The 24,430-nt window shown below is 38.4% G+C and overlaps 1 protein-coding gene across 1 annotated transcript in view; it reads right to left on the bottom strand.

Moving 5' to 3' along the window:
- Nucleotides 1–5,956: 5,956 nt before the first annotated feature.
- LOC122892811 (ubiquitin domain-containing protein 2) overlaps nucleotides 5,957–24,430 on the bottom strand; it is a 60,815-nt gene continuing 42,341 nt past the window's right edge. The window contains exons 2-3 of the mRNA XM_044229481.1: nucleotides 21,714–21,950; nucleotides 5,957–6,552 (exon numbers count right to left, since the gene is read on the bottom strand). Of these exons, the coding sequence (XP_044085416.1) occupies nucleotides 6,155–6,552; nucleotides 21,714–21,950 (635 nt within the window). The 3' untranslated portion in view covers nucleotides 5,957–6,154. The remainder of the gene's footprint in view (nucleotides 6,553–21,713; nucleotides 21,951–24,430) is intronic.

Raw genomic sequence — 24,430 nt, 5'->3', positions numbered from 1 at the left:
GCCTGGGGCTTGTGAATCCTCCCTCCCTCATTGTACTGTGATAGAAATGGTGATAACTACCCATAGTAAGTGCTTGCTACGGGTTAGGCAGGTGCTTTAACTGCATCAAGTTATTTATACTCATAACCCTGCGAGTCAGGTGTTACCCAGAATTTACAGGTGAAGAAATTTTGGTGAAGAGAAATTAAGAACCTTTCCCAAAACACATGGTGTACCAGTGGTAGAACCGTGATTCAAATTCAAGGTCAAATTCAATGCCTATGCTCCAAGCAAGTGATCTGAGTAATTCACTTCCACTTTAGCAAATTCTCTTTAAGTTTGAAGACAGCATTTTCCTGGCTCAGAAATCCTTTCTGCATGATGCTAAATATCACATCTCTTCCTACCATAAACTTCTGAGGAACAAGTTTGGCAACTAAAGAGGTACAGCTCATTTACTATAAACCAAGAATTTCTTAAGGATCAGTTATGCAACATGACTGACCATAAGGCATTCAGAGCTCAAGAGTTACCTAATCACCCACAAAAATCACTGTCAATGCGCAACAGAAAAGAATACTGCTTATCTAAGATTGTCATTCATAAGTCAAACTTGTTAAGAACGAAATCATGTTCATTACTGTGAACACTCTGTATTTAAGATACAAAGCACTCAGAACCGTGCTCTGCTCTTCCTCTGATGTGGTGGAAAGTGCACTTGTTCTCTGAGAAGATGTTCTCTGGCAAACAAGTGTGGACACTACTATGCCTACACAGAGTACTGAACTGAGAGACTAGTACTATCTGGCTGGAAAATGACATTTGGAAACCCATCAACCTTTCAAAGGGCCTCGCCATTAAGCTTAACTTGGGATACGTTTCTGCCTCTTTTCTGGAATCCTAGATGGCTTTTGCTGGCATACAGCCTAAGATCTACACATAGTTGTGGGAGGAGAAACTATACCAAGGTCTTAGAAAGGCTTCTCTTTCTCATTTTCCTAGGGCCAGACTCCTGAGATACACAAAAAGGAACCATGGCATATGTGTTTTTTACAGACACAGTCTCTAAAGCAAAAAGATACTGTTCCTCTTATTGCTTCAGAATGGGGCCATGGGGGCAAAGGGAAAGTACAAGATAATAAGTATCACAGGTTATAATTCTGACTACATTTTAAATTAATATTTAAAATAATTTATTCATTTATTTCAACCTAATTTAAAATGAACATCAAATGACCAGTTTCAGGAATGAGTTTCCCCTCCTCCCTGGAAATCATCAGAGTGACTATAAAAGGTATCAGGGTCCAACTCTCAGATTTTAAAAGATCCTTTTAAGCACATTTTCAGGGGTGCCTGACTGGCTCAGTCAGTTGAGCATCCAACTTTGGCTGGGGTCATGAGCTCCAGGTCCTGGGATTGAGCTCCTGTCCTGCACTCAGCAGGTAGTCTGCTTGAGGATTCTTTTTCCCTCCCTCTACCCTTAGGTGTCACCACCCGCCACTCTCTCTCTCTAAAAGAAATGGATAGATTTAAGGGGGGGGAACATTTTTGTAAACTGCGCAGTTCTAGAATAGACTCAGGAAACTGAGCGTTTAGTTCGGATGGGCCCAAACTGAAACTCTATAAAAACTAAAATTCAATAGCATGGATAAAGTGACATTCTTTGGGGACTAGAAGTACAACAAAAACACCAATCTGTTAGTGTCTACTTCAGAACTCTTTTCCTCAATTACAGTATAAGATTTAAAGTTTAAAAAAATGTGCTTGTAGGTATGTGTATAGATGTTTCAATTAAGTTTCATTATTTCAACAGTGAGTTAATCCACTGTGCTCTCAAGGTAGAGCTCAGTTAGACCAAGTACATTTAGGTATTCTTTGGAAGGTGGTAACACTCTATAGCATTACTATGTCATAGTTACATCAGAATGCCTTTGTCAGCAAGGCACGGCCTTGTTCAGGGGCCAAAGCAAGGGCAGAGGAGCTGCACTTGCAGAGGGGGTGACCAGCAGGCTGGGCTGAAGAAAGCACTAGAGTTTCAGGCCTGCACCACAGGACTGGTCACTCCACAGTCTCTATCAGCTATAAAAAGGGAAGAATTTTTGAGGAAGCTAAGCAACGTGAAATCATTTCTTTTCCACTAGTCCTTAGCTCTTATGTATTATCACTTGCCTCATGCCAAAGACCAAGACTAGAAACGGCTAAATCAACTCTGCTGACACCTGCCAAAATGGGCAGTTGCCCACATGAAAAGCCCCCACAGAGACAGAGAACAGAAATCACAGGAGACCAGTTACTGCAAGGGAGGTTATCGGCCACACTCCTCTTTTTTCTTTTCTCTAAGTCTAAATACTAAATCACAATAGCATTTGAGAATTTGAGATGGACACAGGTATATTTGGTAATTTGTTCAATTAATAAGAAAAGACCATTAAAAAAGTATAGTCTTAAAAGCCATCATAAAATAGTGATTTTTCCTCCATCAATGGGAAAAAGACCCATGAAAATTAATTCAATAGGCAGTATCAGGAAAAGTGGGATTAGCTAACTATGTACAAAAACAAAGGAACAAATTAATAAATCTGGGCTGCTATTCTATTCCTTGCACCAAAATAACTCCAGACAATGAAACCATGAAAGAAATACTAAAAAAAATGAGAAAAAATTTTTATAATCTGACTGGGTAAAACCCTCTGAAGAAAACCCTGAAGCCATAAAATACAAATCTGATCAATCCAACCAAGCAAAACTTAAAATTTGCACATGGTGTAAATTATACAAAGGCAAAAACAAATAGTAACACATGATAGAAAATGACTAATTTCCTTAATAAAGAGAGTTCACAAATCAAGAGGAGAAAAGCCAAAGTACACCAGAAATATGAGCAAATACAATTTGCAGGAAAAAAGGCCTAAAACATACATTAAAATGTTAAACTACAAAGAAAATACATGAAGACCATAGGATACAGATTTTCACTTAGATTGTCAAAGAACAAAATGTTGGTTAGGATATATAAGAAAATAAGAGCAATTATATTGCTATAGTATCAAATTGGTAAAATCTGGAGGGTAATTGTGCGTAACTCTTTGACCTAGCAATTCTCTCTTCAGGAGTGCATTCTATAGATGCACATAGACATAATGATGTAGCTATAAAAAAGGACACTTCTCAGCACCATGGTTTACAGTAGCAAAATTGCAAGTAGCCAAATTGACCGAAGTGAAGTCCAAACAACACAAGACTGGTGCAACCATAAGAAGAGGCAGATCCAAGATTCATCATTTTAAAGAGAAATCAAGGTGAATGGTGTATGTATTTATGAAAAAAACAGGGTAGCATGGGTGAATACACTCAATGTACATCAGAACAACGGTTTTCACTGTGTGATTCTGCAGACCAGCTGCAGCAGCACCTGGGACCTCTCAGGAATCCAAATTACTGAGGCCCACTCAGACCTACTAATGTGCAACCCCTGGGAGAAAAGTCTAGCAATCTGTGCTTTCAGATGCCTTCTAGGTAATTCTGATGCATTCTCAAGTTGAGGAACTGCTGGGCTGGAGTATCTTTCAAGATACCCAGAACGTTGGTAACAGTTGTTACATCTGGTGATTGGAGAGAGACTTTTCACTTTGGTATTTTTGGATTTGCCCACATACATATGTATTACCTATTTTAAATAAAAAATTATCAAAACCTGCCACTTTGATCCAAAATGGATAAGAAATGAGCTCAGTGTTTCTAGAAAACTGAGTTATGAGTTCTGATTTATGGCATGAGCCTTAAGAAAAAAACAATAGTCTACTTTAGACCAAGATTTCAATGTGGAGGATAAATCATATCTATAAATAACCATGTGTGGTTTGGCACAGTGAAGCCTAAGTCTGATGAAAATGAACTTGTTATTTATTGAAGTAAGTTCTTAAAAGGAAGAAAAACCTTTTTAGAGGTTTTATTAGAATGAGGCAGTTTACTCTTATATAGAGAGTAACAATTAAAAACCCAGAATAAAGGCCAAGACAAAGAGAAAAATTGAACATTTTTTTTTTAAAAAAGCACAAAAACCCTACATACTAAAATTGTACACATCAAGTATTGGTCCAATCTTCTATCAATCTATTTACATGAAACAGCACCATGGTTTTCTCACCCAGGTTAGTTAAACATGCCCAGAAAATCGTTATGCAAAGTATATGTACCTTTAAAACAAAATTCTTAGAGAGCTCTACACAAACAAAAAAAACCTTCTTAGCTACCATAGATTATTGATGATATCACCCAATTCAACTTAGGAAAAATAGGTTTGAACACTTTTCCAGTTGTCAAACTTTGAGAACTGTTGCTATTCCATGAAGCACACAAGTAACAAACTCTTTGAAGACAGGGGCATTATGTTCAAACACCCTCAAAGCCCCACCTTCAAATATAAAAATACTCCTTTGGAATTACCGTTGCTGTTGTCTCTTGAATTCAGGTTCAATTATCAACAACCCTAAATTGAATATAGCCACAATCTTTAAAATGATTGCATAAAGAAAAGGAAGTAGTTAAAGCTCTCAGAAACAGGGTAGGTTATAATTATAGATATTATATCTAATCAGGCTACAGTAAATTTAATACCATTTTAAACTTTACATTTAAACTAATTAGCAGTTTCATTTTGCCATTAAAATTAATAGGGCTTCACATCCAAATAGGTGTGGAGGTCTGATTATTTCCAACTGAGAGCTGTGTACGTACCTTCTTGCCTCTACTTTGCCATATCACAGTCTCGGGGCTACAGTGATTATGTGATAGTCCCCCTCTTCTTTCTGGAACTAACTTTTCAAAGGCCCCAAATTAAATATAACCCTTAGTAGCTTTTTTCCAATATAGTGCAAGAGAATCAGGTGCTCTCACCAGATTTATCAGTCCTCTCATCTAATCTGCAGATGGCTCTTCATTTGACTTTTTGCTAGGAAAGATGAGACAGGAAAATTGTCATCTACCACAAGTAGAGGTAACAGTGAACTGGAAAGTTAATGTATAAAGCAATGTTTCGTCATTTGGTGTCATTGCTGATGTTTAAGTGATGTCCATACACGTACCAGTAAATTAGGAATTGATACTTTCTCTAAAAGACTGAAAATAGGCACAGTTCTCCCAGGCACAGATACAACTGGTTTTCCTTAAAACCTTCCTGCAAACTGGGAGGAAGAGAAAATGGACTGTATTATCTTATAGTGCGAACATCTGTCCTTGATTCCTTGCATTCCCTGGCCCAGTGCATTTGGGGGCATGCGCTGAAAAGTCCCAAGCAGAGTAGGTAGATCGATGAAGGTATAATATAGTAGTGACCCTCTAAGCCTGGATATAAAAACAGCTTTGTTATACAGACATTTCAAAATATCTACGCAGCAAAGGGACAAGAGAATTTTCAACTGAGTATCAGCTGAAAATCAGAGATCTGACTGCACTGACTAAATTATTGCCTAGTATTCCAGAAGGGTACCTGCCACCAGTGTGCTGGAAGGCACCAAAATTTAGTGTGAATGTAAATAAGGAGCTCAAGATACAGGGATGGGGAAAGCAATACTGAAACACAATTAGCCAGTCTCTACTCCTTTATGGCTAAATATTAATTGAGCAAAGAATTCAGACCAGATAGAAGTGAACCTCAAATACTGCTCTTTTCAGTTTCCATTTTAAAAAGCTCATTTTATAACTGTTATTGATGTTTTTTGGGGAAAAAGAATACATATATATATATATATATATATACACACACAAACACACATTTTTATATATATATATATATATATGTATGTATTTTAATCTGTATTCACAAGGTGCTTGGTGCTGTTCTTCATGGACATAACATTCTATTTACAGTCCAAATCATTTAAATACAGTCATTACATTATTGGGTATTTTAAAATAAATGGTTATCTATTTTTTAACTGCCTTTCAAATTAGAAACTAATTACATGAGTCTCAAAGGCTGGCTCTTTGTGTTTTATTAATAATTTTTGTTGGTCTCCATCACAGATGGAAGTTTTCACTGATAATTCCTCAGAACTAAATCCATTCATACGGAATTCAGAGCAGTGAAAATAAATTTCACGCCATAGAGTAGGAAATGACAACGACAACAATAAAAAGGAACGGGCGGAATCTTGGGACCAGCCAATAGGACCAATCAATTCTCAACTGGTGTTGGGTTTTGCAAAGGCTGGCTCATTATAACTTGCACAACATAGTCCTTTGGGATCTTCAGTTCTTCCAACTTCATTTTGTCGGTAAGAGGTCTGCCAGAAAAGAACCATCGCTGGCTACTCGGTTCCACACCTTCTGCTGCATGTAGCCTCCTCTTCATGTGGTATACAGTGTCTGTGCTGCGGACCACAAGTTTGAGGTCTTTGCCTGTGGAAAGGCGCAAACGGAGCTGACATTCATATCCAGAATTAGGCGGTGGCTCAGGAATATCCAGAGTCTCTATGTCGCTCTTTTCCTCTATCATGTTGATTGGTGGTGCCAGGCAGTAGACTGGAAGCTGATATCGGTTGCCCAGTTCATCATAGCACTCTGTGAGTGCACCTTCAGAAACAGAAGATACAAACAGAGCTTCATCGAAATGAATACATTTTTATTTACACTTTGTAAAATGCTCAAACCCCTTGCCAGCTTGCCACTGTAGAGAAAAAAATATTAAGGCCAATCATTGCCAGCTGCTTAGCAATGATCATTGTCAAGGCCCACAACCAATTATTTGAGGGTTTATCTAATTTTACCTTAGCCAGGACACTAGCTCCTTTCCCTCACCTTTTCCAAGTCATTTCATACGACATTCACACTTTCATTAAATGATAAAGAAAAAGAAAGCACAAAAGAATTCAAATTTACTAATATTATTAATGCTTGCACAAATTAAGGGATATTCAAATTGCATTGGGATATCTTTTTAAAGAAATGAGTCAGTAACTTTAACAACCACAAAAAACAGATCCCTAGCTCAATTCACCACAACACAGTGTTCCAGAGCAGTTTCCTTAGTGCCTTGACTTCCTACACACTTGGCCAAAAGTCCTTCGTCCAAAGGGACCACAAACTGGAGATGACAAGCCTACCAGCTGCTCTGGCTCCTGGCTCATAGATGAATCTCATTAGCACAATCACCACAGAAAAGACTGAGGGGTTGTATTTAACCTCAATTAGTCAATCTGTTACAGAGAAGCCATGGGTTAAAAAGGAAGAATAAAAGGGGTATGAAGTTTATAACCAGATAGCTCAGGGAAAAGAAGCATTCATGGCTTAAAAGAAGGTATTAATGGCTGTTGAGTTTTTTGTTGTTGTTGTTTTGTTTTGTTTTTTTATAAAGCATAAACTGCATTATAATCCCCAGGAGTTTCCTTAGGAAGCTTGTAAGCACACTTAATGAATGCTTTCTTACAAGGTTGTTCATATCACGTCCTTTGCTCAACCTGGAACATTAATGTCAGCTGATTGATAAAAAACAAAAACATCTACCATATTCAAAACACTCATATATATAATGAGTATATAGGGTTGGGACAATGAGAAATATTATCAATGAACCAATGAGTTAACAAGCTGAACTTTGTTGTCATTATCAATAGGCTGAAAATACAAAGCACCCAAAATGAGACTGGAACAGTCACCAGTCCAGCATGGCTTCGATCCATCTGTCTTCTAAGTTACATAAGATGGGTTTGGGTCAGAATTCAGTCACCAAGCATAACACACGACTCTCCCCTTTCCTCTGTGTTTAAAGATACCGTACAGCCTCTGTGCTGTTCACTAATTAATCCAAATGCTAGGACATTGCAGAAACAGATATACTTTAAGCACAGTTGTGATCACCAGTAGTTCCCTAATTAGCAAGCATCATGCTAAAGTACCAATGCTATTTATAAATAGGGGTATAGTCAGTTGTACTAACTTCACTATTTATATAGCTTAGTCCTGAGACAAAGAAACCTACATTAGTGTCTGACCCCAACTAGTGTCTTCCAGATGGGCTGGCCACCAGGAGAACCAGGAAAGAGAACGTGCAGAGTTCACTAAAGACCATCACCTCCATTAAGAAAACACCTCAGGTAGATATCCCACTGACCCACTGATAGTATGGTCAGCCTGATAAGTACAAGAGTGACATTCTGGTAATGTTCTGCTAGAAAAACTTTCTTTTAGAGAAGCACCATTCTAAACCATTATCTTTGAAATCTGTAGACCAAGATGAAACTCCGAGCCTTGTTACTAACCAGCTGTGCAACCTTGAGCAATATTCTTTTTAACCTGAAAAACCCTTCTTAATTAGCAAAATGAGACAGAAAACCTCTAAAGTGGTTTCCAGGTTTGCATATTCTTCTTCACCTGCAGTACCATGACAGATATAAAATAACAGGGCTATAAACAAAAGCAGTCAAACTGCAAGCAGAATGATGTCTGGACTGAAAGACAGCTTACATTTGTAGCCTCTCTAGAAAAACTAGAGATGTCAGAAGCAGCTTTTATGAGTGTGCTACAACATGAGTGTATGCCAATCTTGAAACAAACATACAATCTAATAGGTACTTTGGCTCCTGAAGCAGTCTTTCTAAAAAAAAAAATTTCAGTTATCATCTGCCAGTTCATTCATTACTTTCTTTCTTTTTTTTTTTTTTAAAGATAATACCCTAAAGGAAGAGATTTTATTTTTTTAAGTATACTCTACCCACCAACATGGGGCTCACATTCAAGATCCTGAGATCAGTCAGCCAGGCCTCCCTGGAAAGCAGTCTTTTCCCTTCTGTCCTTCAGTCCAGCAAGTTAGAAATTCAGTTTTCAGATCTCAAATGCGTGAGGATAAAAATTCCATGAAAGAGGTGCCAGTAGATGGCATATCTTCTTACTCCAGCTCAGGAAGTGCTCATGCCTATGATTCTGGAAATCAGCTACCCAGACTTCGTATTGCTTGGCCCTCATACTTTAATATTTTGAGAAAACGTAACTTGCATTTTATTTAACATGGAGTTTTCTGGCTTATTTACTCTTTTCCTCACTTCTGTCAAATTATAAGCTGAGTTCTAAACATGCTCTGAATAACTAAATAGAGGAAAAGTCCAGACCATGATGTCAGATAGGATTTAGTTACATTTTTAAGCTATACTTTTATGGGTTACACTCTCCCCAAGTTAAATATCTGGGATCAATTTATTAATAAAAACAAACTTTGTTTACAATATAGCCCACAGTTGACTATTATCCCAGAATTACCTACTCAGAGCAGAATGACTCCTCTGTTGGCCAGACCCTTTTGAACAATATACTCCCAATTCTCCACCATCTACTAGCCCTGTATCTCTTTAGTAAAGACAAAACTGCCCTGCTAATAATGACCTCTAAACACATAACCTCTGTGGGACTTCATGAGGGCCACTCCACATATCCCACAGACTTGCTGCAGGAACATTTACTAAACACCTGGAAGAGTGTAAGCTACATCACTAGCTCTGGGGAGGAAAGGTTACAAGAGAGACATTTTTCTTGATCCCCAGAAACTTCTGAGGTAAGCAGATATGGCATACCCACCAGAGATTTTAAGTACAAATACACTGAAAATCAACCAAATGCTGAGACATCACACAACAGAAGAGTGACTAACACTGGTAGAGCAAAAAAGGAGAAATTCTATGGAAATAGTGTGTTCTGGCCATGACACAGAATAGAAATAAAGGGCATCTCAAGAAATAGCAATAACATGGGAACAAGAATCAATACAAGGTAAATAGGATATAGCAAGTGGTTTTGCTGAGATGAATAGAGAATCGATGATGTGAAACTACCTAGATTGACAGCAATAGTGACAACCTGAGAGAAGGTTCAGGGGTTTAGATTTCCTACTATAGGTGGCTGATACAGTACATGAGTCATTCACCTAACAAATACTGAATGCCTGTTACATGCCAAGCAATGTTCCAGGTGAACAAGACAAAGCCTGGAGATTATTTTACCATTTGCATAAAGGGAGAATGATTGGAATAAAAAATCAGCCAAAATGATTGCCTGACTACAGCAACAGAAATGGATCTGAGACAATCAGACCTAAATGATAGGTTATATGATGGAAAACAAAAAGGAAAGAAGAATCACCTAAACCGGAAATGAGAGTGACAGAGAATTTAGGGTTAGAAGCTTTTTTACTTAGTTTTTAACTGCTTCAGGTTCAGTGAGATACTGTATCAACTCAATTATGAGCAGGTAACTGAAAAAGTGTATCAGGAAAAGGGTAAAAGCAGCTTGTAGAGTAATAATCTCAAACATACAAGTCTGAACATACAAGCAAACATATAAGAGTGCTTACTAGTTCTGGTTCTGAGCACTTCGAATACACTGACATTTGATCCTCACAACAGCCCTTTATGGTCAATCTATTAACACTCATTTTGCACATGAGGAAAGTGAAGCAGAAAGAACTTGTCCAGGGTTACATACAGTAAGTGACAGATGAAATAACTGGGATTCCTGAGGGCTTGGTTCCTGGGTTAGTAATATGGTGAATGGGGAAAAGGAAACAGACATGGGGGGGAAAGGGCACAGGACAAATATTAGAGGGGTGAAAAGCCAAACATGAATCACAGGGAGTAAGAACCCAATGGTCTAGGGATGCCCGGGTGGCTCATTATGTTAAGTGTCTGCCTTCAGCTTAGGTCATGGTCCCAGAGTCCTGGGATGGAGCCCTGCATCAGGCTTCCTCGCTTAGCAGGGAGCTTGCTTCTTGCTCTGCCTGCTCTGCCTGCCACGCCCCCTGCTTGTGCGCTCTCTCTCTGAGAAATAAATAAAATCTTAAAAAAAAAAAGAAGAAGAGTCAGCAGTCTAAATACAGTCCATCAACACATTAAGGACCTGGAAGATGAGGCAAAAGAAAATGGCAACTAAGTTTCAGTCCTGTGAGGCCACCAAATATAGTGACAAAATGGACATATTACTGTCACTGTTTCATCTGCCATATTTGAGAGGAATATGTGAATAACAGGGCATAGTTAGAAGACAGGAGAGTTTTTTTCTAAAAGCCTGTGTGTTCAAACACAAGAGGGAAAGAACCACTTTAAAAGTTGATAATGTAGGGGCACCTGGGTGGCTTAGTTGGTTAAATCTCCAACTGCTCATTTTGGCTCAGGGCTTGATCTCAGGGTGGTGAGACTGAGTCCCACACAGGGCTGCACTAGGTGTGGAGCCTCCTTAAGATTCTTTCTTCTTCTCCCTCTGCACCCCCACCCCCTGCCCTCATGTGCTGTCTTTAAAAATAAAAAAAAAAAGTTGATAATGTACGCATTTTTCTAGGTTTTTTTCTTTTTCTTTCTTTTTTTAAAAAAAATGGTGCTTTTTTTTTTTTTAAGATTTTATTTATTTATTTGACAGAGAGAGATCACAAGTAGGCAGAGAGGCAAGCAGAGAGGAGGAAGCAGGCTCCCTTCTAAGCAGAGAGCCCAATGCAGGACTTGATCCCAGGACCCTGAGATCATGACCTAAGCCGAAGGCAGAGGCTTAACCCACTGAGCCACCCAGGCGACCCTAAGTATTTTCTTTTAAAAAAATTATTTACTTTAGAGAGAGCGCATGCAAACATATGCACAGAGGGGTGAGGTGGGTATGGGGCAGACAGAATCTCAAGCAGACTCCATCCTCAGCACAGAGTAGACAGAGGCTCCATCTCACGACCCCCATATCATGACTTGAGCTGAAATCAAGAGCCTGACGCTTAAACTACTGAGCCACCCAGGAGCCCATAGAAGGTTTTTATTGACTGCCCCCTGGGCATAGAGGGTGTAGTTCATTTAGTAGTTCTGTACTAGCTCTAAAGAAGCTCTAGTCAGGCTTGTTCACACTTGTCACCAAGCAGCCTCTGTGGAAGACATTCTTGTCTTTTTACCCTTCTCCTCACAAACCTATCACAGTCCTAGCAGAGACAGATGGCTACCAAGATAAACAATTGCCAGGGCATCGCCTCCCCAGGTCAGGAAGCCCTAACATCTCCCCATGATAGTAAGAAATCTGCCAAGACTCCACCTTCTGTTCTAATTCCATACATAATTTGCTGAAGTTTTTATTTACCTTCTATCTAGATGACTGCCTCAGATATTCCCTTTTCCTTGGTCAACTTGGTTTTCTATGGCTATTTTTAATTAGGCATCAAAATATTTCACAAGAAAATTATAAAGATAAAACTACCTTATACACCAAAAAATAAGAATAGCTTTATTAAGTGCCAGGAACTCTTTCTCAATCTTTCAGGTTAAAAAAGGATGTTTTTTAAAGCATCCAAAAGCCTCTCCGCTTATCCCTCTATGCTCACTTCTCTAAGACTGCAGTCAGTCTTAAGATTTTTGCCACTTGAGACTTGTATAGCTACATGGACAAATTTGTGAAAGTTAAAAATCAACTTTTACATTATGAAAATTTGGAGAAATGAAATGTTATCTTGTGATGATGGTTTCACAGGTATATACATGCCAAAGCTAATCAAACTGTACACTTTAAAAATATGTGCTGTTGGCATATTTCAGTATACCTCAACAGAGTTGAAAAATTTAATATTTAAAATACACTGGCAATCTGATATAGAAAACTGCCCTTCCAAAATTAATTAAGTGGGTGATGTCCTGGAACTGCAAGGCTTTTGTTATACTGGGTGTCTCTTCCAAAGCTTGTGGAAATACTGTCTTTATTGCTGCCTCTTCTCCCCCCACTCTTTTTTTTTTTTTGACATCTCTTCCCTAACTGACCAGAAGGCACAAACTCTGACTTTTTCAACAAATGTGACCTCCTATGGCAAGGAAAGCCTAAGTACATAATTGAGTTGGACAAAAGCAGTGATATAACAGAAAGACTATAAAAGAACAAAACAGTAGATTAGTCTTATGATTTGGGAAGCCCACTGTCAAGCCTGATGGAGGGACAGAAGACTAGAGAAGCAGTGAATCTGATGCAAGGAGTAGCAGCTTTGGAGTGGATCACACTCAAATTTTAATTTAGACCCTAATTTTGGACATATTCAGTCTGTTTCCTCAAGGACTATAGTATCTACCTCATAAAGTTGTTGCAAGGATTAAACAATAAAACATACGCAAAATTGCCTAATACATATTACAAACCCACTGAAAACAATAAGGTTAGTTCCCTTCTCACGTAAGTTTTTTTTTTTTTTTTAAAGATTTTATTTATTCATTTGACAGAGAGCACAAGTAGGGGGAGCAGCAGGCAGAGGCAGAGGGAGAAGGAGGCTCTCCTGCCCAGCAAGGAGCCCAATGAGGGGCTCAATCTCAGGACCCCAAGATCACAACCTGAGTCGATGGCAGACCCTCAACCAAGACACCCAGGGGCCCCCTAAGTTTTAAACCTCAGAAGAAGACTTATGGACGAGAGCTCACCAATACCAATATACAAAGGATCAAACTTATAAAATCTGAGTTCACTGCTTTAGGCCTCATGGGATTATCTATAAACCTGAATCACAGTAATGTCAAAAGGGCCATCACAATTACCTTTCATTAGGATATGAACAGTCTTTCAGGACTAACTAATGACAGTCTCTCTCATGCAAACATTTTGTTGGGAATTATATTAAGCTTATATCGGACAGTCAGGCTTTAAGAGCAGTTTTAGCTCTCATCCTACCAAGGTAGCTTTTAAGACTGTGGTATTCAGAAGCACCAAGTCTACCAGGTCTTACAGCAAGCACAGGTGAAAGGTGATTTAGTTTGTATTGCTCAAGCCACTATGACAGTTAAACAGTAAATTCTTGTGTAGGGGGGTGCCTGGGTGGCTCAGTTGGTTAAGTGTCTGACTTTGGCTCAGGTCTTGATCTCAGGTCCTAGGATCAAGCCCAGTGGGCTCAAGTGGGCTCCATGCCTAGTGGAGAGTCTGCTTCTCCCTCTGCCCCTCCCCCTGCTCATATTTGCACTTCCTCTCTCTCTTAAATAAATAAATAGAATCTTTAAAAAAAAAAAAAAAGAGCTTGTAAAGAAGTGCCTGGGTGATGCACTTGGTTAAGTCTCCAACTCTTGGTTTTGGTTCATGTCATGATCTCGTGGGTCATAATGTCATGGGTCCTGAGATCTAGCCCCAAGTCTGCTTAAGATTCTCTCCCTCTGCCCCAACCCCCAACTCACCGGAGTGAGGACTCTCTCTCTCTCAAATAAATCAATCTTTTTTTGGGGGAAAAAAAAGCTTGTGTAACATTTTGTCACATTTCTAAGGGGACAATAATCTTCAGAGATTATGTCCTGACACAAGGACAATCCCACCTCAGCTATTTCAGGGCCTTTGTTGCTTTAACTGGAAAAAAAAAAAAGGTTGGGGGGTTTAGTGACAGCAACAGAAGAGTGGATAAATTGACATTTTACAGCTCCAAATAATTTTTGTTTCTTTGACAGAGAATGGAAACTACTAATTCACATACTAATATACTACTAATTTATGGTTAGTCATTTACCAGATCCTATATAAACGCCGTTTCATTTCTAACACAACAGTCTAGATAAAATCCTCTATCTCCCACGTACGTGTAATATCTTCATGCTTTCATTCCTAAGCCTTATGTTCATAACAAATTTATCAATTAAGTTTATTAAATGACAAATTCTTACAGCGACCTTTATAGGAACAAGAATACATGGTCTGCTTCTTAATGGGCCTCTATCACATTTAAGGGAAACAGAAATGAGGTCTATATATATGCATTTCCTGCCTATCCATGTCTTAGAAAATCTACTTGTTTCTCTTTAGTATTAACAAGTATTTAGGTTTTGTTTTTGTTTCTTAAGATCTTATTTTCAAGTAATCTCTACACCCAACATGGGGCTTGAAACCACAAGATCAAAAGTCGCAGGTTCGGGGTGCCTGAGTGGCTCAGTTGGTTGAGCGTCTGCCTTCAGCCCAAGTCATGATCTTCAGATCCTAGGATCAAGTCCCGCATGGGGCTCTGCACTCAGCATGTAGTCTGCTTGGTCCTCTCCCTTTGCCCCACCCCTTGCTTGCTCTGTCTCTCAAATAAATAAAATCTTAAAAAAAAAAAAAAAAAAAGCAAGAAGTGGAGTCACCAGCTCCACTGACAGGTCAGGTGTCCCAAGTATAGTTTTAGAATATTCTGTACAGTGTGGGAGGGATTAAAAATGGAATTAACCATGAAGATTACTCGTGTATTCCTATAAAAAACAGAAATGAAATGACTTTGTCTTTCAATTGCTTTGTTGTTAAATCCAGTACTTGAATTCAAATCCTAACTCCAATTCCATGACTTAACACTTGGAAAAAGGATGTAACCATTCTGTATTTCAGTTTCCTCATCTATTTATTTACTTATTTATTAAAAATATTTTGAATTTATTTTAGAGAGAGAGAGAGAGAGAGAGAGTCTTAAGCAGACTCTACACTGAGCATGGAGCCCAACTTGGGGGTCAACCCAGGACCCTGAGATCATGACCTGAGCTGAAACCAAGAGTCACACACTTAACTGACTGTGCTACCCAGGCACTCCTCCTTCTCATCCCTTTAAAATAGGGACTATTGTAGGTGATTATTACAGGCATGAGGATTACATAACACCACTTCAAAACATGAATTATGAGTATCTTATTATTCCTAGTTCTTAGTCTAGGTGTTCTTTTCATCATGTTGGCTCCCTAACATAGAATTGCTCTATTTATACTATTTATGAGTGCCTTTTAAAAAAAACTTTAATAAGATTTTTCGAAGTTTATTTTAGAGACTGGGGGAAGAGAGAGTGTGTGTGCAAAAGAAGGGCAAGAGGCAGAGGAAGAGGGAACCCCTAGCAGACTCTACACAGAGCATGAAGCCTGTATGGGGCTCAATCCCACAACCAAGACTTGGGCTGAATTGAAGTCAAGAGTCAGATGCTCAACCAACTGAGCCAGCCAGGCTCCCCTAAGTGCCTTGATTTTTTTTTTTTTTTTAAGATTTTATTTGTCAGAGAGAGAGAGGGAGAGAGAGCGAACACAGGCAGACAGAATGGCAGGCAGAGACAGGGGGAGAAGCAGGCTCCCCGCGGAGCAAGGAGCCCGATGTGGAACTCGATCCCAGGACGCTGGGATCATGACCCGAGCCGAAGGCAGCTGCTTAACCAAGTGAGCCACCCAGGCGTCCCAATGCCTTGATTTTTAAAGACTTAATCACATTACACAAAGTTCAATTTATTCACATTTGATGTATTTTGAGGTAAGACCAGGAAAAAGGAAAACAAAATTCTGGGCAACTCTTTTTCCTTCTATATTTTGAAGGTGATTAAAAAAGTTTTTAAAGAATTACCCTTTCCTACTTTCTATAACCCTAAGCATGAAAAAGAACAAAAGAAATGGACCTTCAAAAGCCTAACTGAAGACCTGGTAATGTTTAGCCACAAGAAATAATAAGACCAAAGTTGTAGTTAAGTCTGTAAAAAAGGGAAAAGTGTTTGAATGGTGAGGAGCTACTCCTAGACAAGAAAGGTTAAGAGGGGAGCGTTTACATTTGAATTGGGAGGGAGATGGAAAACACAGTAATTGCAGATGCTGAAGAAATAAACCACCACCTTCCTAGAAAATTAGAAAGTAGGGAAAGAGGGAATAGCCAATTTTTAAAATCCTTTTTAATCTTCTATATAAGAATTCTAAAAAGCATTAAATCCTCTCATCTTTATGAAACAAGTATTGTTTCTGAACAAGCTTTCACTGAAAATTACTGAATAGTGACTATGGGCCAAACTCTGAAAAACGAAAATAATAACCACCTTTCTTTTCTTTCTTTTTTTTTTTTTTTTTTTTAAGATTTTAAGTAATCTCTATACCCAAATTGGGACTTGAACTCACAGCCCTGAGATCAAGAGTCATGCTTTACCTACTGAGCCAGCCAGGTGTCCCCCCCACCTTTAAAAAGAAACAGAAAAGGGTGCCTGGGTGGCTCAGTTGGTTAACCAACTGCCTTCAGCTCAGGTCATGACCCTGGAGTCCCAGGATCCAGTCCCTCATCGGGCCACCTGCTCAGGGGGGAGTCTGCTTCTCCCTGACCCTCTCCCCTCTCATGCTTTTTCTATCTCAAATAAATAAAAGCTTTAAAAATACATACATACATACATTATACATACATAAACACAAACCCTCTGTTTATGCTAACCTGGGTAAACCACTTAATCTGTGACTTAGTTCCATTAGCAAAGTACTGTATTAGGAATGTTTTTAGGATTTTTAGGTAATGGCAAAATAGCAGTCAATTAGAAAAAGGAGATACTCTTTTTAAGAAATTTAGGACCATGAGAAAAAATGTGTAAATCATGAAAAATAAACTGCTTATGGGATTGGGAGACTGTGGAAAAGAGGTACTAGATACCAGAATCATCCAGGGAGATTTTTCCACAATACACTTGTCCACATATATCCTCAATCTGAGTCACAATTTCCAGAGTGAAAATACATTTGCTCATTTAAAATTCCCCGACAGTTGGGACGCCTGGGTGGCTCAGTTGGTTGAGCAGCTGCCTTCGGCTCAGGTCATGATCCCAGAGTCCTGGGATCAAGTCCCACATCGGGCTCCTTGCTCGGCGGGGAGCCTGCTTCTCCCTCTGCCTCTGCCTGCCATTCTGTCTGCCTGTGCTCACTCTCCCTCTCTCTCTCTGATAAATAAATAGAATCTTTGAAAAAAAAAAAAAAAGATTAAAAAAAAAAAAATTCCCCGACAGTTATGATACCATCTTCTAACTCTCTCTATTGCCATTTGAGAATAATGAACTAAAGACATTGCTGATATTAATAAAGAAAGATAATTAGAAAGCAAAGAATTATCTGGTGCTTGGACAAGACAGAAATATAATGAACACGACCTGCAGGCTAGAGTTGAGACAAGAACAGAATTATTCATGGAATCACTATATGAAAAAGAAACAAAGGAGGAAATATGAGGCATGGGCATTGGGTGATGGAAGGTGTTTCGGTTGTTTCTCTGAAAAATAACTCAGGAAATAAGGTAATTATGATTATAAAGAAAAAAGGCCACTGACAAATACATAATTTTTGTGCACATAACACTGGTAATAAATATAATTTAAACCAAAAACAGTACGGTCCTTGCTTACTTTGCATATACAATCTAAAATAACAGGCAAGACCTATACAAATAACATTTACAAAGACATTTCCATATAGTTATCAAACTTTAAGAGATTTTTTATAATATTTATATTGGGAAGATAATATGAATGGGTTGGGATAATAAGATCATAGGAAGGGAAAACAGGATGAGATGAAAACAAGGCAAGACCTGACTGAAGGAAGCTTAGAAAGGAATGTATGCCCTAGGATCTCTTCAGATTGTCAATCTAAGATCAGTTCAATACTTTTATGGGTAACACAGATGTAGATGAAAGAATAGAGATGGGCCTAAACAGGGATGATGCTAAACTATGTCATCAATGCTCTGGTGTCCAATTAATAAATCTGTTACTAATGTTGCTATAGAATCAATACAATCTCAAAATTCAATTAGGCATTTGCCCATGGGCAGAGTCCCCCAAAAGCCAGAGAAAGATGGTATCAGTAGATAATATATCCATAAAAATGATCAAATTGTATTAAAGAATTTGGTACAGGAATTTACCTGCTAATGCCAGAGTTCAAGAAAAGCAGTTCATTCGCACTACTATTTATCACTTTTTGGCCTATGGTTAGAAATTTATATGTGTTAATATCACATTTAATCAGTACAACCACCCTATAACATAGGTAGTTATAGTCCATATTTTATAGATGGCAGCACTGAAGCTTACAGAAAAGAAGTGATTTGCCCAAAGTTGCATAGCCATGAGTAATACAGTAGAGGCAGAAAGGAAGGCTAGGTCTGTCTGATACTAAAGCCTGAGCTAAAGCCTATGCAATATTTTAAATTTAAAATATGAATTATAGGATGTTTAGGGTCTAACACAGCAAAGTGTGTCCAAAGTAAAATTTCAAATATATAACTACACCAAAAAGGTGGAAGACATTGCAGTAACACCACTGATTAGGTCTAGATAAATCATGTAGCTAAATAGCTAAGTTATAAACTCATGGTGAGTTAGAGTACATGAGTGAACACAATTCTAAAGTCCATCCAAAAAATGCTATTAAGGTTCAAATATGAACAAGGGAATTCAATCAAAGGTAGCAATGACAGTAATACCCAGAAAGTTATTATAGAGCTTTGAACAGGAGACATCAATTTGATTTCTTCATGCTAAAGCAGAAAATACTCCTTAAATGTAGGAAGTAGAAACTCATCCTATCAAATTTCCAAGAATAATTCTCTCTAATCTATTGGTTGGTGGGCTGCCAACAACATTACTTTTCTTGGCAGTTCACATAGGTAAGCAAAAACAAGGGACTTAAGTATTTGCCCATACCCAATAAAATATACATATACCCCTGCCTTACATAAAACGGTTACTTTGCCTCCATTAACTTGTAAACAAGGCCATAATTTTTTCTAAATCCTTTATTTATTTATTTATTTGACGGAGAGAGAGAGCGCGAGCAGTGAGAGAGGGAACACAAGCAGGGGGAGTGGGAGAGGGAGAAGCAGGCTTCCTGCTGGGCAAGGAGCCCAATGTGAAGCCTGATCCCAGGACCCTGGGATCATGACCTGAGCCAAAGAAGGCAGATGCTTAATGACTGAGCCACCCAGGTGCCCCAAGGCCATAATTTATAGAACACAATCAGACATTCCTACAGGTAACTATAAATATAAAGTAAGGAAGTCAAAGAAATTCTAAGGTTCCGGATCTCAGGCTTCTAAATTAAGCCAATCACAAATAAATTAATTCTTTCCCACTCCCCACCCCTACTCTCAGCTTGCAAACCTGTACAAACAAACAATAAATACTGCTTTAAAAATATGGGATATAAGCATTAAAAAGAGAAGGATGATAAAAAAAAATTTGTAAAAGAAGTCTCTTTCCTTTATTTATATAAAGGTAGTAGTTGAAGACAAAATATAAAACTAAAAGAGGTAATGGAACAAGGTGAGGTGCACCCCCAATCACACGAGGTAAAGAATTCAAAGACTATCCTTGAAAATCAGCACTAAAGAGTCATACTAAAATGGCATTTAACTACACAGTTTTTCAAATATAGGAGGCATCATTTTCACACCTGTGCAGAAAAAGTCAACTATAAACAGTGGGTACTCAATAAATATTATTAACCCAAACTTTCATAATAAAGAACAGAAAAGCTATGGAATATGAATTTTTTTTTAAGATTTTTATTTATTTATTTGTCAGAGAGAGAGGGAGAGAGAGCAAGCACAGGCAGAGGCAGAGGGAGAAACAGGCTCCCTGCCAAGCAAGGAGCCCGATGTGGGACTCGATCCCAGGACGCTGGGATCATGACCTGAGCCGAAGGCAGCTGCTTAACCAACTGAGCCACCCAGGCGTCCCATGGAATATGTATTTTTGAAAGTTTCTTGAAAGCACAGTTAATTCAGAAAATTAACAGATATTTGGAAAACTGGGAAGGATACTAAGTTAAATATCTTTATTTGAAAAGGAGTTGGGGAGTCTGGCTGGCTCAGTTGGAACAAACATGAGACTCTTGATCTCTGGGTTGTGAGTTCGAGCCTCACATCAGGTGTGGAGTTAGCTAAATAAATAAAACCAAAAAGAAAGAGAGAAGAGAGAGAAGGAGGGAGGGAGGGAGAAAAGGAGTTAAAGGACATAAAGCAGATAATTAAACAGGGAAAAGCAGTGTTCTGAAAATACAGGCAAAGAGAGATATTGAAAAAGAAAAAATGAAGGTATAAAGAAACAGAAAACAATGCAAAGGAATGCAGGTGATTTACACAAGGAGCTAAAGAGACAACTTGGAAAAATATTAATTTGAAAGACTAAAGAGAAAAATTTATAAGTACAATTATCAAAAGAGCAAAGAATATAATATAAAATTAACACTTAAATCTCAGTATACCACGAACAATTTTGAAGTGTTTCTAATCAAGGAGACCAAGCAAGAGGATGTGAATGGGTCCAGCAGACATGTGTCCCTGGAAACACTCAAAACTAATCATGCTCCTTCGAGTCACATTCCTAAGCAAAATAGAGAGAGGTTCTTAATAATGCTTAGTCACAATCATAGAAAACTGTCCTTGAGAACATGTGACTTCTAAGTTTGAGTTTGCTCATTATGCTAAAAATAGGCTTGTTGAGAAAGTACAATGACTAAAGGAAAATCCACTGAGTCTCTATGGCTTCTGAAATCTAAATGTGAGACTTCTCTAGTGCCCACAGGAAATGAGTGCAGTAGAAGCTCTAGAAGATTGGGACAAAGGATGGAGGGCCCTTGATGAAGAACTAGCAAGTTTCTGAGTATGGAAGTTGGAAAATACAGGTAATCAAGTGTTCGCTTTCTTGAGATTAAAAATACTTAAAAAGCATAAAAAATAGTGGGACACCTGGCTGGCTCAATTGATGGAGTATGCAACTCTTGATATTGGGGTTGTGGGTTCAAGCCCCATGTTGGGTGTAGCGCTTACTTAAAAAATGAAAAAATGAAAAACAAACACACAAAGTAAATCTTTCTCCAGCTAAAAGACATACAAAGAAACAACGAGCAATGTTCCTCTTTAAAAAAAAAAAAAAAAATGCACAGCAAGAAAAATGAACTCTTTGCATTTGGTTTCTTGTTATTGGAAAGGAGCTGAGTATGTTCCCTGTTATCCTTGAAAACCACCAAACTTACCATGTGGTAATGTTATGTTTGCACCATCAATGATTGCTTGTGCCAGTTCATGATCATTGCTCTCAAATGCATGTGCAGCAGCCTTCAAGGCATCCCAAATCTCTTTACGGCCTTCAAAAGCTGGTGCGGTGTCCCAAAATTCGTCTCTCTTGCTGCGCAGTTGTCCATCTGTCATGGGATAATCGCTTTTCCATTTGGGTTTCTCCTTTTTCAAAGGTTGGTTACGACCTAAGGCGACTGAGAAGAAAAATAAAAAATTGACATCAAAACCAAAATTTATAAATGATGTATTAAAAGTGATCTGGTCATTCCTCTTTGATTCTTTCCTCAAAATTATAGCTAAAGTCTGCCTAATAATTAATTCTTGCATTCTGAAATTTTCCCTATTTTGGAACTACAAGAGCAAATGGAGACATTAGATGGCTCTATCTAAAAGGTCTAGGGACAACTCTTTTCAACTCCCAATGCCTTCTCCAAAGGATGATTTTAATAATTACTTAGAAAAATAGCATTATGTATTTCGTCAGACAATAATGGCAGGATTTTAAAAAGACAAAGGATGCCATAAAAAAGGTAAGATACTAGGAAAAATCAAGTAACATTAGCTTGAATCTCAGGACTCTGGACATATAAAACCAGAAAGTAGGAACTGAAAAATCCTTAGCAGGGGAAAGAATGCTCTGCAGTGTCCAAAGGAATAGTCAAACCAGCAGCTCCATGAGGAAACCTGATCACAGGAGCACCCACTCTGGACTTCAGTCAAGGAACTGTAAACGCCTCTTTCTAAAACCTACATAGTAGCTAATTTCGAAAAGGGTGAGACAGAAGGTCAGAAATTAGTGCTTCACTCTTCGGAGAAAATAGGACTGAACAGGTGATCCTTCCTACTGGACTATGGGAGAAGTTCTAACCGTAAGAAACAGAAGAACTACAACATCCTACAGTAGTTTCTAGAGAAGTACCTAGAGAAGAAAAAAGGGGGCAGGAGTCCACTCCTCATTTGCTGTAAAAGGCAGCAGAGCTCCTTAAAGAATGCTACATAGTGGTAGGGCTAGAACAAGACTGATGCAGCTTTTTACCCAGATACTTACCTGGCCTATCATCACTGATTCCACACCAATGTAGAGAGCCATTCTTAATCTTATACGGTGCCAGAGACAAGAAATAGTTTGATAGATGCAAAAATCAGTAAAAAGAAAAGTGAAGCTTGATGGGAGTCTTGGGTAAGAGTGGGTGGGAAGTAAATGACAGAGTGGTGGGAAGGAGAGGGTGTGTGTCAAAATTCAATGTTCTATATTTAACTGCAGAAAGAATACTAATTTAAAAGAAATTACTCTCAAAATGGTTTTAAAGAAGCCATGAAATTAACCACTCCCTTACTGGCCCAGAGCCAAATGAAATTTGGGCTATTCATAATAGAAATAAATACAATTACTCCAGTTCCTGGGCAATCTCTATCCCTTACAGAATGCTATGCTGCCAATGACAGAACAAACTAATGCTGCAAAGTGTATCTGGAGTGACAGCTGGATTCGGCCATGCTCTTTCCACCTAATCTGGCCATTTTATCTCAAAGCAGCACACAACAGGTCTCATCCTCTACCTTCAGAGTGGCACACTATGCCACTGCCAGCTATTTTTCCCTTCAAACATCCAGTGTTTTGAATCCCTGTACTTTTTGGCCCTGTAACTTATCCTAGTGAAATGGCAACCAGCTGAATTCTAAAAGGATACGGATAGCAAAGCAGGAAAACTGTCTATTTAATAGCAGAGCTAGAAAGAGGACCCAAGTAACCTTAATTAACAAATATGTGCTGGACATCCACTAAGGGGAACACTACAGATGGGTGTATCAAGTTTAATTCAAATGTGAGAAACATGATCTATACTAATGACTTTCCCTTGTATTTTCTAAATAATAAATAAATGTACATAGCACATTATTCTCTAAAAGGTGTTCAGAATATGTCAGATAATCACAGTCCACCCCCTACTGGTTCTACCAACAAGGCAAAATGAAACGCATGTTTATTTTCTGCTATATTAACCTTTAGATAAGTCAGTAATAGTCTAGGGATGACACTCGATATTAGTTTACTGAACAGGGAGTAGAAGACAAAGCACAATAGGTAAATAACTATTTGAATAGGTATCTATTTAACATTCAAATGAGTACCTATTACACAAAGTTATCTATTCAATATTCAAATAAGATACCTATTTGAATAAAGTTTCAGGTTTTCCTGAGTAGTTCCAGAGAACTGTCTAACCTCAAATATATTAAATGTACCTGAGAGATAACCTGTTCTAATTCTCTAATTGTGAGAGAATCACAAAGCAAAGGCAAAAACAACAAAACCTCTACAATCTCAGTACTTAAACCTAAGAAACTGAAAGAGGCCCTCAGAGGGACCTGACAGAAAAGCAATCTCATAACAAAGGTAGAAAATAGGGGCATCTGGGTAGCTTAGTAGATTAAGTGTCTGACTTTGACTAAGGTCAAGATCTCAGGGTCCTGGGATCAAGCCCTGAGGAGTTGTTGTTGTAGTTGTAGTCGTTGTTGTTGTCTACAATGGTGGGGCTCTGCACTCAGTGAGGAGTCTGCTGCTCCCTTTCCCTCGGACCCTCCCCCTGCTCCTACTCTCTCTCACTCATATAAATGGATAAAATCTTTAAAAAAATAAAGGTAGAAAAATACTTTGGAAAAAGTAAAAGCC

The sequence above is a fragment of the Neovison vison genome, chromosome 1 (genome assembly GCF_020171115.1).
Source record: "Neovison vison isolate M4711 chromosome 1, ASM_NN_V1, whole genome shotgun sequence".
Taxonomy (NCBI): Eukaryota; Metazoa; Chordata; class Mammalia; order Carnivora; family Mustelidae; genus Neogale; species Neogale vison.
The sequence above is the reverse complement of the archived record's forward strand: the minus strand, read 5'-3'. Positions and strand labels throughout refer to the sequence as shown.